This window comes from Salminus brasiliensis, chromosome 6 (genome assembly GCF_030463535.1).
Source record: "Salminus brasiliensis chromosome 6, fSalBra1.hap2, whole genome shotgun sequence".
NCBI classification, from domain to species: Eukaryota; Metazoa; Chordata; class Actinopteri; order Characiformes; family Bryconidae; genus Salminus; species Salminus brasiliensis.
In genome coordinates, this window is record NC_132883.1 from 16,687,759 (window position 1) to 16,706,837 (window position 19,079).

Genomic DNA, 19,079 nt, shown 5'->3' on the forward strand with positions numbered 1-19,079 from the left:
AATCTTTATGGTTATTATTTTGTAGTCATTTCATTCTTGCGACTTCTTGTGACTGCTCTGATCTGTCTGCTATGACTTCACTGTTATTTTGCTCTGTTTGATTGCATTGTCTATGTGTTTTTGTTTCTTCTGTAAAGCACTGAGGCTTTGGAACCAAAATGAAAGGTGCTACACCAATAAAGTTTATTACATTTTTAGCAGATGAGAAGATATGATTGCTTTATATATATATATATAAATAAAATTGTCTCCCCAATTTTACATTACCAATTACCCAACCTACCCGTTAGCACTCTACCCCCCCCATCACCTGTAATGCTCCCAACCTTGGCAGGATGAGAACCAACACATGCGCAACCAACCAACGCCTCTTTTCGAACTGCTGCTGATGCAACTTCAAACGCATCGGCTAGCAGCCGCCTGTGCTGGCCAGCATCACACTGAGGAGAGAGATCCACCCACCTGGACAGAGCAAGACCAATTCCAGTTATGCTCCCTCCCAGCTGCTGACGGCAGGCAGCATGACCCAGGCTTTCAACCAGCGATCCTCGGAGCAACCTACATAATTGTTAAGCTGCACTTGGGTTATCATGATTAAAACGAACGTCTTACAATACCTTTCTACATGACTGGAACAATGTTCCCATTCCAAATGCCCAATACGCCAAATGTGCACAGGGTAGACAGTAGGGGTGTAATGGTACACAAAAGTAACAGCAGCAGCGCCCCAGACTTCAATAAGACTGAGCCATGTGTCTTTTCATTTAATCGGAACAGACAGTCCCCCCTCAGGTAGCCAATACTGCCGGTGATCATTTAGCAGTTAAATGTAAACGTTAGCAAATTTACACACATATACACAAACACTGGCACTTTGTCCTGGTCCAATCCACCATGATTTTACCATGAGTTGTTAAGATGTTCAAATGCAGAAGATCAATGAAATACTCCTTTATTCTCGTTTCTTTCACATCTGAAGGTGAGAACACGGAGAGTTGGCTCGTGCACATGTGAAATGACCATATTTACCGTAAGATGTATACTGTGCATTCTTGTGACTGTGCGCACCAAGCCATCACCCGTGTACTGCTACACCCCTAGTGGACAGCCCCAGTGGTCATGCTCTGAATCTGAGCAGACTGAATAGAGTGAAAGCAAAGAGGAAGAGGCCGTGCTGGGAGAACGAGGCCGGCTGGGCAAGCACTGATGATGGAGGCATAAACACCTGGATACACCAAATAAATTTAGGCATGACTTGGTGGAACAATGTAATTATTTGACAATACGCAATGACGATGCCAGAGAAGAGGTTCTGTGTTTATAAAAAAAAAAAGATTCACAATCAGTTCTGTCAGCAGAGAACAAAGCCCTATTGTGCTTTATTTTGTACACATGGAAATCACTGCTGCATGTTTTTTTATATATTCTGTCTCCAATGGAAACCAAAAACCCCACAAATGACTATCAGTAAGCCCTCTTGTGTCAAAATAACAGGTTATCATGACAGAGGACGAATGCACTGACATACACTATGTCCAAAATGTTTGTGGACACCTCTTCTATTGAATGCATTCAGCTACTTTATGTTGCACTCACTGCTGACACAGATGTGCAAATGCACGCACACACACAGCTTGTCTAGTCCCTGTAGCAGATCTCTGGAGCAGATCAACATCAACCTAAAGGCATACCTAATGCCAGGTGTGGGGCCCCAGCACTGCGCTGTGGAGCAGTGGAACTGTGTTTTCAAGAATGATGGCGATCTATCCAGTACTTCTGGGATGAGGTGGGGTAGTGCTCATTCAGCTTTTCTTCTTATGAAGAAAGTAAGTAGTTGATGAAGTCACTTCACCTGATCACCAGATTTAACAGCATTACACACCGATTTACCAAACCAGGCACTGGATGATAAATATAAGTAATACTAGACTAGGCAAGCTTTGGAGGAGATGTTGAATGAACTCAGTGAGGTTAAACCACTATTTTTGTATTAATTTAATATGGATTTATTTTAATATTAGTGTTTTACTGGGCAAATAAACACTTACTGCCCATATATAGAGAATTACTAGATGCCACTCTGACACGTGTTTATAAAATAATATTTGTCAAATTGAACAAAAATACGTCTAAGCTTCCAGCTATAAACTCCTCCAGTCAGAGTTCTTTACCACAGGTTTATTTGTGTTATATATAAAAACAGCAACCGGGCTTAACATATAAATACCGTTTCCAGCAGGCCAGCCTTTCAGTGTGGAACTGAACCTCTCCAGGAATCCTTGTCTTAATAAACAGCTAAGCGAGCGCCAGGGTTTGGGCAGGGTTCGAGTGTTTATGCGCAGTTCAGGGCGTGGGCTGGACCGAGGCTGTCCTGAAGCGTCTTCAGTCTGGAGTGAACTCTGGCATCCAGTGAGTCTGTTCTGTTTAGTCTGTGCTGCACGGAGGAGAGCATCCACGCCGCCTTGCACCTCATACCAGCCTCAATCTGCAGCTGCCAGCATCATCCGGCCACACACATACATACACACACACAAAGAACACTAAGTCACCTGGACCTTACTGAATATGGCTCTTTTCATTTATGCATTTCATCCAGGCATGGAATTAAATGAAGTGGAAGATTGACAGGCAATAAAGAACGTACAGAAATAATAATAATAAAAAAAAACTAAATCTGAAGCCCAGCCACCATCACGTTCCTGGATCAGAGGCATGGAAGGGGGAAGCCAGATGCAGTGGGGGGGGGAAAGCTGGAGGTTGTAAACTTGTTTTTGTTCTAAGCCGTCGGTGGAACTGAACCAGTCTGGAGTTTACAAGCGGCTGTAAACAGCTGGGAGCACACTGCGGCATGTTCCTCTCCACATACCAGTGGAACTTCAATACAGTAAATACGGGAAGTAGGTGCTGGTGACAGCTTCACTGGGCTCTGCCTAGATTTGCTGTAGTTTGGTCAGATTACTGGGGTCATAAGCACAGTGTTCATGCAGTTTACACTGCTGAACATATTTACATAACGGTCATAGCTACTAAAGACTGGTTCTGTAGCAAATACTGTGCTTTTATCATTATTGTGACATAGAGCTTTACAGTCCTGATGCCAAAGACGACTGAGATATGCTAATGAGCCTCTATCCAATCACACTATGTATACTATATGCTTGAGAATCATTTTTTGATTTGGAGTCTTGGTGTATTTTGATAAATCATACTATTCCTGTAATCCATCCAAAGATACTGAATTTGGTCAATATATACACACATAGTCATATCAGAATATTTCAAGCATCCCTGGTTGAACTTGGCCAATTATATCAGCTCCACTTACCAAAGAGGAGTGACACCAACATGGTGGTGGCCTGTTAGTGAGTCTCTGAGTGGATATGGAGTTTTTAAACATGGTGTCCACTCACTGTCCATTCTATTAGATACTCCTACCTAGCTGGTCCACCTTGTAGATGTAAAGTCAGAGACAGAAGCTCATCTGTTGCTGCACAGTTTGTGTTGGTCATCTTCTAGTTCTTAGTAAGTGGTCACAGGATGCTGCCCACAGGATGCTCTTAGCTGAATATTTCTGTTGTTCTCAGTCCAGCAATGATGCTGAGGTGTTGACCCACCACCAACATAAACCCACTCTTTACAATGACCAACCTGCTCTGCATCCTGACAACTGAAGAACTAAGTATGTAGAGAAACAGAGATACTACAGTCTTTCACTATAGAACTACAAAGTGTTCCTATATGGTCAGTGGAACTGCATTTGCTCTTAAACGTCTTCAGTTTACGAGGACAATGTGATCATTCAGTATAGCTGTTAACAATTCTGCGTAAATCAGATTTTTTTGCTAGGACGAAGGAAGAGAAGAAAATGAAGAAAATGTTTAGGAATATACTGATGATTGAGGCCCACTGACGGTTGTTCTCTTGCTTTTGTTGCTGCTGTAGTGTTCAAATGTAGAACTGTGGAACTAGTCTATCTTTATCTCCTCACTCAACACCTGGCTGTGATGAAAGCAATTATCAGCTACTCAACTAAATATGCTGTATGCAGTGTCTTTACCTTCTGTATGACTTCACTGGCACTGCTGGTAGATGCTCGAGAAAACACTGCAAAGTTAAGCAGAAGATGGAGGACGAGGTTTGTAGAATGAGTGGAGGAGAGAAGCTCCTTTACAGAAGACAGTTTCTCAGGGGGAAGAGTGTGGGTGAGGAAGAAGATCCTCAAATGGCTCCACGCCTCTCTTGCCACCATCTAGGATGAAGAATATAATGAATTAGTCATCAGTAATTTTCCACTTGGCTTGGCTGTGTTTAAATTCAGCAGTGCTTTACAACCTGGGTCTCCCAAGAACATGTTGGTGCTTCTACTGCTGTAATGCACCCGATCCAACTAATCAGCTAATTAGCAAGCCTTTTCTGAGTTTAAGAGGGACACTAAAAATGTAGAGCAAAAGCTAGTAAAGTTTAGAGCTACTATAGGGATTATACAGCTGCAGTGTTCTTATATGGGGTGTAAATATATACAAAAAAATCATTGTAAAGGGGCTTTAATATGTGCCTTGTGTTAATACACTACATGGGCAAAAGCATTTGGACACCTGCTTATTCATTGTTTCTTCCAAAAACAAGGATATATTATTATTAATAATAATAATCATAATAATAATAATAATTTTAAACCCACCAAAAACTAGTATGCAACCGTCTTTACTGTTCTACTTGAATTTGGAACATTGCTGTGAGAATTTGTTTGCTTTTAGCAACAAGAGCATTAGTAGTAAGGTCAAGATGTTGTATGATCACCATGCCACCTCATCCACAACTCCTTAACTAATCTCAACTTCGGGTGGAGCACCATCATTCCAGAGAACACAGCTCCACAGCTCCACAGCTCCACAGCTCCACAGCTCCACAGCTCCACAGCTCCACACTGAAGGGCTTTTATCCTGCTAGCCCACACCTGGCATTAGGCATGGTGCCAATAGGTCCATGTTTATCTTATCCTATATTAGATTCCGATTCTATTGACTATACTTCTCTACAGGTACTGGACTAGCAGTCTGTGTGTGTGTGCGCATTTGCACATCTGTTTCAGCAGTGGGTGCAACATAAAGTAACTGGAGGCATTAGAAGGGATGTCTACAAACATTTGGACAGATAGGGTATGTATGTTAATGCATAATAACCTAAGAAAACCTTTAACAACTTAAGTAATTTGGAGACAATATTAATATAGGATTAGTTTTCAGTGTAAGACTACAGTAGGGCTGTATGACATTTGCACTGCTGGATATCTCACATTCTGCTGAGTGTTCTGGTGCCCTCTGTTGGTGGGGTGATGGTAGAACGTCAAGAGGAAAAGCAGAGGCTCAGATTCCTCAGATCCTACAGAGACTAGCAGCTCAGCAGCTGCATCCAGCCAGTGTCCACACTGCACCAGCAAGAACCAAGTCTCAAACACAGCTCTGCGCCGCCTGCAACACACACACACACACACACATATATGGAAGATGAGCACGTGAAAGATGGAGAGATTTGAGAGAACCCAGACATTACACAGCTGTTCAGGCAGAAGTGTGTCTCCGGAGGACGAGAATGCTCATATTTCTGCCCTGTGCTCCATTCCCCAACCCTCGACCCCTCTCCTTATTCCACAGCCACAACAAACCAGCAGCTGACACGCTCACTGAGGAGTTACATCATTTTCCCAGCAGCAGAGCTTTCCCATGCAATCCATATATCACTACGCTGCAATAAAAGTGGTAATAAGCAATATATTTATATCGCTTCATCTTTAATATGGTTAGCATTGTATGCAGCTGACATAATTTCACAATAGAACACAGACAGATGGCAGCACAGCTCTGAAGGAAATGATACATTGTGTGCTGAGGCCGAGCTGTATGCTCTTCCTACTGGAACATTTAAACATTGCAAGCTTTCCTAATGGTACAGTGACTCGTATTCGTTTTTTAAAGAAGAAAAATAAACAATTGCAGCACAACAGTGACGGCCTAAACGAAGCTGATGTGAAAGCTGTCACATTTAAACTCATTTTAAAGCAGTATTATGAAAAAAATGTCATACTAAAATTACAGCTTCACTTACTCTAATAGGGAGAATACCTTCTCTGGCGTTGCCACTCCAGGCTCGGAACGCTGCTAACTGCACTATGTAATTTTGAAAAAGCAGCGCAACCAGAATCATATTAATGTCACCTCAGTCTACATGTTTCTCTCAATTCTCCATAATGCTGCTTTAACATAAGAATAGCAAGTAAACACAAGTAAAGCAGCTTTTAAATGGTCCCTCCATTTCTTAAAGATAAAGATGTGTGCAGAACCAGCACCAGTCAGACATAACGTTTAAAGCCCCTACCTAATATATGACGTAGATCCACCTCATACTGCCAAAACACCTCTGACCCATCAAGTCATGGACTCCACTAGACCTCTGAAGGCATCCTGTGATATCTGGATTACTACAGACACTGGCAGCAGATCTTTTAAGTCTTTTAGGTTTTGAGGTGGGCCTTGGATGCCCATGACCATGTTGCCGGTTCACTTGTTGCTGGTTTGTCCTTCTATGGAGCACTATTGGTAGTTACTGACCACTGCATACCAGAAACACCCCAACACACCTGTTTTGTTCTTACCCTCCAGTCATTACGCCATCACAATATGGCCCTTGCCAAAGTGGCTCAGGTCCTTACGCTTGCCCATTTTCCGGTTTTGAACACATCACTTGCTGCCTAATGTATCCCACATGCTTAACAGGTGCGACAGGAACTAAACCATCAATGCTATTCACTTCAGCAATTCAGCATCAGTGGCTTTAATGTTATGGCTGATCGTGGTGTATATCACTCATGTCGAAATGTTACTACTAAATCAACCCGTTAATCAAATCAAATTGGTTCAATATCACCAGCTACACCAAGGCATGATTACTGCCATTACAACTGTTGAATCTAAAGAGCACTTCAATGGAACCCGTCAGGCCATGGGAAGCAGGCTAGAAGGACCCAAAAAGCAGCATATAGAGGTTCTATTTTCTGCTTTCCCGGCTCAATGTCCAGAAATCTACATACAAATGCGAAACAAAACAATTGAAAGATGTGGCCAGCTTTCCAAAAATTCACCAAGAGCACATCAACAATTCATCCAGGAGGCCACAAAGGAACAGAGATGATCATCTAAAAATAATTCAGTAAAAGAACTTTGCTACTTGCAAGGACATTGAAAAACAAGGCTGTTCTCTGTGTGTGTACCTCATCAGCTCTTTCATTTTTCTCCTTGTGTGGTGATTCACAGCGGACGACCGCAGACGACAACTTAACAGTGTGGAACGACTACAGCTAACAGTGCAACACACAGCACAAACTACAGGTAGCAGTCAGCCACTAACGCTAAACAACAGTCCGACGCCATCCAACATATGCCACTCACATAGCTTGGTGAGTGTGAAGCTCAGTCACGTCACTGTGATTGTGCTTACGTAACTGGACATGGAGCCGGGAATGCAGGAAATAGAACCTCTTAATCTTTATTTTTCATCAATTTCATATTAGAAAATCTTTTTCTCCGCCACGCTGAAGCTCAGCCGACCTCTTTTATTGCTCATTGCCCCAGCCTCCGAAAGAAATACCTTTACAGGGAACTGCTGTTGGCTCATTTGTATTATTTGATGGAATTTCTCTTGGAATGAATTGGTATGCTTCTGAACCACTTTTTAACAATCTGTGAATCTGTGGGTTGGCCCTTCTGAGATCTAGAATCTGGGATTTGATGATTGACTAGGCCAATGTGTAAAAATATTGATACACCTGAGTATTGTGATATTAAGTTCTGCAACTTTGTAGTGATTCTCATAATCACAGTAACGATTCGTAATTATTAGTTTACATGCAAATATTGGAGGCAGACAGTGGAGTATTTTGTGTAAATGTATTGTATATATATTGCTAGTGTATACATTTGTATTCTTATATATTTTATAGATTTGTCTTCCCAAACGGTGACTTTACAGAAGAAGGCAAAACTGTTCTTAACATGAATGGGAGTCAATGTAAAATTTGAGTTTGTCCCGAGTAATTTAGTGTTTTTCTATTGGTCCATTCATCCATAATAACAGGGTTCAAACCATGGAAAAACTAAAAACGAACATTTTTCATTAGACAGCATATACTTATACTTTTGTATCTTCTTTGCTTTTCTTATTATATATAATCTAGCAGACAGCTTTCAAAGGATTTCACTGCTAGTTCACTGTGTAACTATTTATGTGACAAATACAACTTTGAGCTTGGACTTGAACTTGAGTCCACTGTTCTGACTGAATAAAAAGTAAAACTCTTTTTGATTGTCTGCATATGATGGTTAAGGCTGTGTATTTGCATGTCCAGAACCTGTCAATACGATATGCGTCACAAAACGAGTGTTAGGATTCAAGCAAAAAGATATATTGTGACTTTTTTAAAACGAATTTTAGGAAAACTGTCATGGTATGAAAACACACCATCATATGCCCAATATCTGAGTGAACAAAAAGTTCAGAATAGTGGGATCTAAAAAAAAAAAATCACAACAAAGCTATTTAGCCGTCAGGGTTTAAATCCAGCAGAAAATGAACCCCCTGTCTGCCATCAATCTTGATATTTACAGACAATTTTACGATACACCATTACTACTGCACTACTTACCTTCTCTGAAACGAAATGTGCAGTTGGCCAAGTGTTATCTAGGCACTGACAATATCTACAAAACGCTCACTTGTACCACAATGATCAAATTGATCATGATTTTAATAAAATATCGCCATATTGCCCTCCCCTAGTGTCAATCACAGGCTAAAGCTCCAGATTTCAAAGCACACTCACACGTTCTGACGTACACGTAAATACAAACCGGGTGACATTTGCATTTGAACCACAGCACAGCTTTCAGTGGTAGACTTTCCTGAAAGCTGACACTTCAGAAGCTGGTCGAGACACTAGCATCTCGCTTCCCATTACTACAACACATTCTCCCTTCATGCAATATCTGCACACACCTTCTGCACCTTCACATTCCTTCTACTACTTGCTGCAACTTTACTTCTGACGCCAACTACCATAACCACTCCATCACACCTTGATCACTTCTCTTCCCTCCACCTGGAAACTGCTACAAACACCTCCTTCATCTTTTTTCTTCTTAGTTAGCATTCTCTGTCCTCTCTCTTTGAGGCCAGCAAGTTCAGCTTCCCACCTGCCCCACAGCCTCCCACCGGATGTTCTGCGCTACAACTGAGGAGAACTAAGCCTGGGTGAGAGAAGGTGGTGGAAATCGCAGTGAGACTCAGACCTCTGCTCATTCCTAGGTTCTGAATGGAAACCAGCAGGGAGTTTCAGCTCTTACCTTTGGCTCCCCTGTTCGTCTTCCTCTTCCTCCTCTCCTCCCTCATTTCTCTCACACAGTATCTCCTGGATTAACTCCCAAATCCAGCACAGGTGCTTCAGCCATGCCTCCTTTGGCACATCTGTGAAGACATGGTGAATGGCAGTTGTAATACTGGATAACAGGCATTGGGCAATGCTGTAGTACAATTAGGTCTATAAGACTGTACTGGGCAGCAGATTTAAATGCAAAAGCTCATTAAATGAACACAGCAAGCAGCAGTGGGCTCATATGATGGGTATGACTGATTGCTTATTAGGAGAATGCAGATATTTCTTGTGAAGGCCAAAAAACAAAAATGCGAGTGTGAAAGGGAGAATGACAAAAACAGTGAGAGAAAGGGCAAAAGTGAAAGTGAAAACAAGAGAGCGCGAGAGAAAGAAAGGGCACAAGAAAGAGAGCGCAAGAAAAAGACAGAGATAGAGAGAGACAAATCCAGAGAGAGAGAGAGAGAGAGAGAGAGAGAGAGAGAGAGAGAGAGAGAGAGAGAGAGAGAATATGTAAAAGAGAAAGAAATAAAGAAAGAAAGAGTGAGAGCGCAAGAAAGCTGAGAGAATGAGTGTTGGAGAGTGAATGACAAAAACAGTATGAGAGCGAGAGAGCAATCCTAATCCTAGAGAGCCCTAAAGCGTAAAATGCTTACTAAGAGTAAGAGTATATGTATATAGGAGTAAGTATAAGAGTAAGAGCATGAGCGTGCGAGTGTGCGAGCGAGAGCGAGAGACAGAGAGAGAGACAGAGAGAGAGATGGAGAGAGAGATGGAGAGATGTGCCCCCCGTCAATCAAGTAATGATCATACTTCAGTGGTAAATAAACACAGAAGTAAAGCGCACACACAAACAGACACACAGAGTGCAGAAACGGAGGCTTTGTGAGGATATCCTCCAGAGCCAGGGGGCCGGGGGGAGTGCAGTCAGAGATATGGATCTGCAGGCTGAGCTGAGCTGTGTGTGTGCTGCAGGGTGGGTACTTCAGGAAGGGGCACTGTTTGTTTGGAGCTACACTGAAAGGGGGGCAGAGTGGGTGCGAGATAAGGTCAACTACTCTGAGGATCCGGATGGTTGAGCTAAAGGGCTGTTCAGAATCCGGCTCAGCAGCGTCTCAGACACATACCTAATGAACTGTACAGCCAAAACTTGTGGTGTGGGTGGTGTTCGGACGGGCCAGATAAAAGTACCCCGCAGAATATGTTCATATGTTCGTAGACAGCCCTTCTAATGAAGACATTCAATTATTTTACATTGCTGACACAAATGTGCAAATACACACACAGCCCTGTAGAGAAGTACTGCCAATTAGAATAGGGCTCTCTGGAGCAGCAAAGCATGAACATATTGGCTAGTGGGGTATAAAGCCCCCCAACTGAGTTCTCTGGAATGACAGTCTTCCATCCAATACTTTTGGGTATGAGCTGGGGAGTTGGGGGATGAGGTGGGATGGTGATCATCAAACATCCTGAGCTCACTAATGCTCTTCCCACTGAACGCCCAAATCCTCACAGAAGTGTCCAGTCTTCTCTGGACAGATACAGATACTTCAGTAAAATAGAATCACCCTTGATTTCAGAATAACCAAAGTATGAGAAAATGTCCCAATGCTTTTGATGTATTATTGAGGATTATGTTAATAAAAGTTAGACACACACACACACACACACACACACACACACACACACACTAGTATATTACTGAGTGGGGAAAAGTTAGGCAGGTTTATACTGTACCTGATGGTGTGGTCAATAAAGGTGTGAGGAGGTTGTGGGGTACATGAGGAAAAAAGGCTCTCAGTGGAGGGTTTTCCTGAAACTCAGGGAAAAACACATACATTGAGATCAAAACAGAAAATATGTCACACACATTAAAGCAACAATATGAAGAATTTTACCTTAAAATAGCAGCTTCAAAATAATTTTAATGTTCCACTGTCTAGCGTAGATATAGATATAGTTGCTACTCTGAGCTTAGCATGCTGCTAACTGTACTATGTATATATGTTGGTGCAGGCAAGATAGCACTCACGAGAACTGCATAACTGTAAAATTCACATGTGCCACGAGAAAGAAGAGGGCTCAAAGCACAATTTATATTCACTTCAGTGAATTATACTTTCCACCTGAAGGGGGAAACCATGAGCATAAATAATAATTTTGCATAATGCTGCTTTATTTAGCTCAACTGATAGTCTTTTACTACTAATGAACAGTGATGTGTCCTCTAGGTGAAACTAAATGTTTATCTTCACAATGTTTTGTCTGATCTTGTATCTCTCTGATCTATACTGTATGGACAACAGTATTGAGACAGCTGCTCGTTCATTGTTTCATCTGAAACGGGGGGGAAAAAAAGGTTACCCTGCTTTTGTTGCTGAGCGTTGCTGTGAGGATTAGATTGCATTCAGTAACAGGAGCGATACTGAGGTCAGGATGTTGGATGATTTTTTTTTTTTTACAGGGACTAGACAAGCTGTGCGTGGACATTTGCACATCTGTGTCAACAACGTAAAGTAACTGAATGCATTCCAACCATGAGTACATAGTCATTTGTGAAAATTGTACCCCTGAGGAGTGCTTCACAAACCAGAACTTCAGTTTAGCCAGATAAATTGAGCCTACTGTGAAGCTTATTCTTAAGGAAATGAGCTGAGGGACAGTCCTATTAGACAATCCTGAACCTTGGGCTTCCATGTGTACCTGTAAAAGCTTGCCTTGTGAAATACCCCCCTCAAGAGTGGAACCCATTATTTACATTTTTTTTATTATTATTTCCACCAGCAAAACCCTGAAGGATGAAAGCAGCTCATACCTGTGGTTTCTGGGCAGTCCGGATCTGGAGAAAGCAGCTAGTGAAAACCTGTATGAGTGCTCTCACAGCCAGATTTTCCTCCATCACCATCAACACACTCCTACATGAAAACACAAACGAAATCAAGACCCTGGTGACAGACATGCACTGTATAGGCTATCTAAAACAAAAGTATAGGGACGCCTATTCATTACACCAGAGTTTTTTTATGATCTCATTCTAAATCCATAGGCATGAGTAAGGAGTTGGCCTGGGCTGACATTTCATGGCGGAGTTGCTGTGGTCCCTAAATGCTTCAACTTTTCTATACCACTCACAGTTAATGGTGGAATATCTAGGAGGGATGAAATTTCCAATTTCCCAACTGACTTGTTGCAATGGTGGAATCCTATTACAGTACCACACTAGAATTCAGTGAGCTCTTTGGAACCACCAATTCTTTCACATATGCATGGCTATGTGAAAAGAACTATGTGAGGGACTGAACAAGACATCTTAATTCAATAATTAAGAGACGTGTCTCAAATCAGGGGCGATATATGAGCGGGAAAAGATTGACTGACAGGGACCAGGGGTCCTGGCAGCGCTCCTGGTTCCACTATAGCGTACTTCCCACTGCTCAGCTGAACATGATCTAGCAGTAGTATGAATATTACATTTGTAATCAGACACAGAAATAACTTAAAGAAACTGCCAACATGAATAGACTTTGGCACCCACCTGAAAACATCATTTACTACAAGAGAGAGGTGGCAGTGCAGCGCTGATGCTTTGGGCTGAAAGAAAAAAACACCACCGTTAACGTGTTAGACCCAACGTCTCGTATGTGCCCTTACTGACCACTAGAGGGCAATGTTGAGACACTGCAGAGGACTACAAGCTGTTGAATTCCTTCCACTGATCTTCTCACATGAGCTGCTGTTGTTAGATTAGCAGCCAGGGTTTTTTTTGTAACCTTTTAAACACACAGCTCTATTGTGCAGTGTATCATCTGTTTTAAATTCTACAAGTTTAAAGGAGACAATATATACCCAAGCAGCTGTACTGTACATGCGTGCCTGACGCTGCGCGATTGCTCATATTTTTAATAGGAAAACAGGCTTAGGCTAATTAATATACTGCCATTCTCGCATCAGTCATATGGGCCAGGAATGCAGTAAAACAACACAAAGCCATTCACACGCACTCAGAACATCATGCCCCAGAAAAGGGCCCATGTGTGCCCCCCCCCTCTGTCTTTGTTCCAAAGAGAGTAAGTGCATGTGTGTGTGTGTGTGTGTGTGTGTGTGTGTATGTACATGCATATATATGTGCATGTATTCAATAGAGATAGGCCTCATTATCCTGCACTTTCCATTAAAGAAATCTTATCTACCATGTCATGCTGTCGAACATGGTCTAGCATGGTCATGCAGTCTATACAAATTCACACACGCACGCACGCACCAACTCCCTTCAACCCCCAAAACCAACAAGAAGCATCTCAGATATTCCCGTAAGCCCAGCTCTTCGACGCCTGCCAAGAGCCGCCAATTTGCTGCTCCAATAAAAAGAGAAACGTTTCAGCTACAAACACCAGACGCTCTATTTGATCCCCTCTAAGAGTGAGGAGAAATGCTACAGCTGTAATACAGAGGCATGATCAAAACTGACCGTGACTATGTGTGGTAATGAAAAAACTGCAATAAAAATGGTAACTTCTGTAAGCCTAATGAACATCAGCCTCATTTGTGGCAGCATGCATTTTACTCAAATTCCAGAACAGCAACAACAAGACATGGCACTTGGCACATACTCAGGATCAATATTGGGTGAATACCAGAGGAATATGCTGGACTGGATATCAGAGCTAACAACTAGCCATTTAATCTGATTCTGTAACAAAAATATAGCTTGAAATTTTTTTTATAAAATTTAATATGATTAATATGATGACAGTAGCCACAACACACCTGATGTCCATATAATTCATAAGAGAACTACAAGAATAATTATACTAGAACTTCTTTAAACAGCTTCATTTTGCACACATTTAAGCGCCACTAGAGGTGTAATAATAAACATAATTCATAATTCCATTGGATTCAGAGTGATTATGTAGATGTTTTGTAATCCCAATTTCTCTCTATTTTAAGAGTAAAGGCTAGCAGACACTTCCTCCAAGTCACATGAAATGACCGAACCACATCTTTTCGAAGTGCTTCCAACGCGTCGTTGGACAGCTGAACATGCTTGGAGAAGAGCACCAACTGCCAGTTCTGTTATGCCAGCCCTAGCTAGCATCCCTGGCTTAAACTCTGAAGTCACAGGGCTTATATCTACTGCAGATGTGGAGGTTGGTGCATGCCACCGCGTCCGCATTCCTCGATGTTCACACTTCTTGCACCACCATCCCTGGCGAGTGGCGACAACGTCTTTTATTTTTACTCAATTTTCCTTTTTTAGATGTGGGGCGAGAGAGAGCGAGAGCGAGAGAGAGCGAGAGAGAGAGAGAAAGAGAGAGAGAGAGAGAGAGAGATCTACCCACCAGGATTCAATTTTGACTTTATATTGTATCACACACTGTCAAACACCATGGCGCTATTTGGAAGGCAAATGTTGTTGATCAGTGAAGAAGAGGAGCTTCTGCTGAAACTGGCTCACAAACGGAAAAGGCAGTGGCATGTAAGTCCTTTAAACACTGCACAACATATGAACATATGAACCCCCATTAAAGAATGGTATACCTGTTGTAAATGGCACCTTTCAGGAGAATAACATGGAAGTCAATGTAAAGAGACTTCATTTTATTTTAGTCTATTTTGGAGCATTTCTACTGATTCACTTATCATGAGCAGTCAGATTCAAATTATGTCAAATTGGGAGGTTTTTGTGTGACCAAGACAATTTCCCTGCAAACTCTCATTTAGGTTAAAATCTTAAAAAAAAATTGCAAACACAATTCTCGGTTATCAGACATAGTGTTATAGTTCTTTCTTAAACGGCTTCTTACTTTAATGTTAAACAATGCTACGCTTTGCTGTTACTTTCTTATGCAAGGGCTGGTGATCATTGCTAGGTTACAGGAAAATCGGGCAGCATGATATTCATTGAGATTGGAGTGCCGCTAAACACAGACACCCGGGAAACACAGACACCCACAGAGTTCCTTTCAGCCACTCTAACTGCCAGGTCGGACTGTGGTACAATAATGTGGTATGTGGTATAATAAATAACATACCACAGTTAAACCGAAGCACTCATTTGTGTGTATTTATCAGTGTGCTTCCTCCTGCATTCAGTGCGTCCAGCAATAAAGCAGGCAGTAGGTGAGATCTATCTAATGATACAGAGCTGGCCCTAAACAGAATGACAGAAACAGCATTGGCAGCTGGTGATCTTAAATCAAAGATTAGCTATTAAAGAAGCACAGCAGCCTTAAACTTCAACTTCAAAGCTGTTAATTAAAGCTTCCTCTTGTTACTTAAGCTCAGCAAAGGGGAGATCAAAAGTGATTAATATAGAGGCATGAGCGAGCGTCTTTTTTTCTTCTTCGTTTTTTTCTCCCTAGTGAAACCAGATGCGCTTTTAGTGCCCCTTCCATACCTTCTCCCAGCACTTCAGGGAGGGTCAATTACAGCATGGACAAAACATCCTGTTTTGGCAGTGGGGATGCAGGGAGGTGCTGTTTATGGTTATTGGATGTAAACTCTGAGGTGGGGGCTGCGTGCTGAAACGGGGACGCAAAATGAATTTGCCGTTTCCATCATTTTTCACTGCAGATTAAACAACTTGCTCGCAAGAGTGAAAAGGCAGTGCAAGAGAGCAAAGCGCTGGCAAACTGGCCTAGGTCTGTCGAGTGGGCCCTGGACCGCCAAACATACGTGCAGCAGATGAAGAAGCCAATGTTTAGCAGGGAGATAAACGAGGGGCTGATTTCAACCCGTTCATTAATGGGACATCTAAACAGACTCTGTACCTACACTGCGTTCTTTCCACCGCTGCCTGTTCTAAATATCAACGTAAAGGTCCCAGGAGAGGAGAAACAAATAATGCCCTGACAGCAGCAGCTCCAAAGCCAGGAGAGCGTACTGAATGTGTGGCCTAGGAATGACGGTGCATCATGTAAACTGTAAGCTATGCAGCGCATCGTCAGCGGACCATCATTTTCAAATCTCAGTAGGAAGGCAGGAATGCGACTAGAGCACATTCCTCCGCTGATGAGCCAGTCGTTTGGTTACCTACCTTCCACATTCCCACTGGAAACACATTAGTAATCGCTGTAAATATTATGACTTGCCTGCTTCGATCAAAAATAACCACATCAAGCTCACTCAGCACCAAAGAACACAATTTGTTCATTTCCTGTAATCCAAAAGTCATCCAAACAGATTAGGTCGGACAATGTTTGACAGTGTGTTAATAGGACAGCCGCGCTGTTTATAAGAGGTGGGCGACTTCACAGAGGTTTACAACAACTGGACAGAAACATGTTCAACAGGCAGAATTTAGAATCAGACCTAGAATTTGAATCCTCCAAAAGTGAGTGGCACTCGTCAGTGGATGAGAGCGTACTCACTCACCAGTAAAGAGTCAGTGACCGTTGTCTCCAGACTATGAATCACTGACCCTTGATCAGCAAGAACGGACTCCAGCAGACTCAGTATTGCCCTCTCCAGGCTAGACAAGCTTTGACACCACAGGGCAATTACAGCCAAGTCTTCCATCACCAGCTTCTTACTGTAAAACAGAGCAAATAACACCAGATAAGGCATATTAGATTGTAGGCCTGGCACGTCCTTATTACACCCTCAGACCTATCATGCAGTAATTACATGGAAAGGATCTTGCGTAGTCGAATAGTAAGAGTTTGGTGCACGGTGGTGACATACTGTAAACCCTGTTTACTGTAAAAAAAACAAAACAACAACAGCATGACCAAAACAGAGTTTACAAACCCCAGTATATTAATGAAAGGTTTTTGAGCTTTAAACACAAAATATACTTTCGGAGAACATGGAAGCAATGCTAAAAATACCAAAAGCTAATACTAGGCTGACCAGCAAAGATGCAATGCAGAGCAAGCAGTTCTGCAGGTATCCGCAAGGGCAAGACAAGCGACCAAAAGGTGGCAGTTGGAAGGAAGTTGGGTGGGGGGGGGGGGCGTTCTGTGACACAGAGCATGGAAAAGGGATACCACATTGCTAAGGGACTGTCCCAGCAAGGACAGAAATACTACCCAGCAGGACCCAGGAATAATTACAATACTTGTTCCTATTACTGTTATAAGCAAAACTAAGCTAGGCTAGACAATGAGACTGTGGGTCATGCTAGTTACATATATATAAAAAAAAATAGCAGAGTTCCATACCCCCCCTCCAAGCCCATCATAAAAGGCAAAACGGTGCGTTTCATTCTTGAGTCAAAATAGGCTTGTAAAACTGTATCTGAGCATTTTTACCACACGTTGGAGGGTCCTGGGAATTTAAGGCATCAAGAATTTGAAATAATGTCACTTCCTAATTATCATTATTTTTATGCAATAAACTCGAGGAGGATATAATGCTACACTGCTATAGTGCTATACTGTGATGCAATGGTGTGCTGTGGTCCTACGTATGATTTATTATAGCTTTTGATAAAACAAAGACAACAACTGATCGTCTCAATCTGTACCTGAGCCATGCTGAGCTCACTGCATCTATGAACTCCTTACTGAGATGAGAACAGCCACAAGAAACGGGACGCTTCAGCAAAGCGCCAACGAGAGGAGCCGCCAAGGGACACGTGACCAAGGGGACACAAGCTACTGACACCGCATAGAGATGGTCGCAGGAGCACCTGCAATAAATGACCATTTAGGAATTCAGAATTTACATATGACAATAAAGGAGACATAATGTATGCACAACACTAGTATGCTAGAGTCACAGTTATATGTAAATAAGATTACTTACCATGATCTTAAAAAGGATTATTAAAGTGAGCACTGACAAGCATCATTTGAATGTTTAAAGACAAATTCTGTATAATTCAATAATTAAGGCAGTTTATAGAAAAACATGATGATGGAGTGGTTTGATGTGAAAAGCACAGTTCTTGAGAAACCCGCCAATTCAGATGTATTCACAATGGAGCTGATAAGAACCATATGCCTGCAGGGTTTAATGCTAATTACACAGAATGGTTACTGATGTGTTGCCTACATTGTTTTGTGACAGTTGTGCTTCATGATTTTGGCTTACAATTTCACAGCATTTCAGGTCAAGATCAACTGAAATTGGAACACATTAGCCCTGCAGTCTTGGAATCCTTTTTCCCCTCATCTGTCTGAACTGAAAGAATAAATACTGACAAACAATCTGACCAGATCCAGTATTAAGAGTCCAGTGACACACCAAAAACAGCACCAGACTGTATGGACTTTTTTTAAAGCATGGCAAAGCAATTCATCCTTCTAACCAACTATTCGCCAGTATTACCTAACAAGCTCCCCAGACAAAGAATTAGTCACCTTGAGTGTTTAAGGTGGTAGTAATTTCAGGCTCCTGCAGATGGCGTTGCACAAGTACTCTTCTCATAGACTGAGAAGAGGTGGTACAGTGTAGAGAATGTCTCGTTCAATGTGTGGAAAACCGGCTGCAGAGCAGATGGTAACGATTGGCAAAAAGGAATGTTTGCATTTGGGCATGCCAAAGGCCACAGTGTGAAGGAAGTAGCTGAATCTGCAGGTGTATCAAAGCGTGTGGCCATACCAGTCTACCAGCAGTGGCAAAAATCCTAGTCTACAGGAAATTCTCATTATTCTCGTCATTCTTGAGCAAAAGTACACAAAGGTCTCTTGCGTACCACTCTGCTCCATAT

At 42.1% G+C, this 19,079-nt stretch overlaps 1 protein-coding gene across 2 annotated transcripts in view; it reads right to left on the reverse strand.

The window, feature by feature from the left end:
- Positions 1 to 1,332: 1,332 nt before the first annotated feature.
- The window catches only part of fancc (FA complementation group C), a 35,277-nt gene continuing 17,530 nt past the window's right edge, over positions 1,333 to 19,079 (reverse strand). Inside the window, exons 7-15 of one of the 2 annotated variants that reach the window (XM_072680947.1) lie at positions 17,892 to 18,056; positions 16,799 to 16,955; positions 12,957 to 13,012; positions 12,237 to 12,336; positions 11,159 to 11,234; positions 9,396 to 9,516; positions 5,297 to 5,471; positions 4,058 to 4,249; positions 1,333 to 2,491 (exon numbers count right to left, since the gene is read on the reverse strand). In XM_072680947.1, coding sequence (XP_072537048.1) covers positions 2,333 to 2,491; positions 4,058 to 4,249; positions 5,297 to 5,471; positions 9,396 to 9,516; positions 11,159 to 11,234; positions 12,237 to 12,336; positions 12,957 to 13,012; positions 16,799 to 16,955; positions 17,892 to 18,056 — 1,201 coding nt within the window. In that variant the 3' untranslated portion in view covers positions 1,333 to 2,332. Of the gene's footprint in view, positions 2,492 to 4,057; positions 4,250 to 5,296; positions 5,472 to 9,395; positions 9,517 to 11,158; positions 11,241 to 12,236; positions 12,337 to 12,956; positions 13,013 to 16,798; positions 16,956 to 17,891; positions 18,057 to 19,079 lie in introns of both variants that reach the window. The other variant, XM_072680946.1, reaches the window with a different exon arrangement.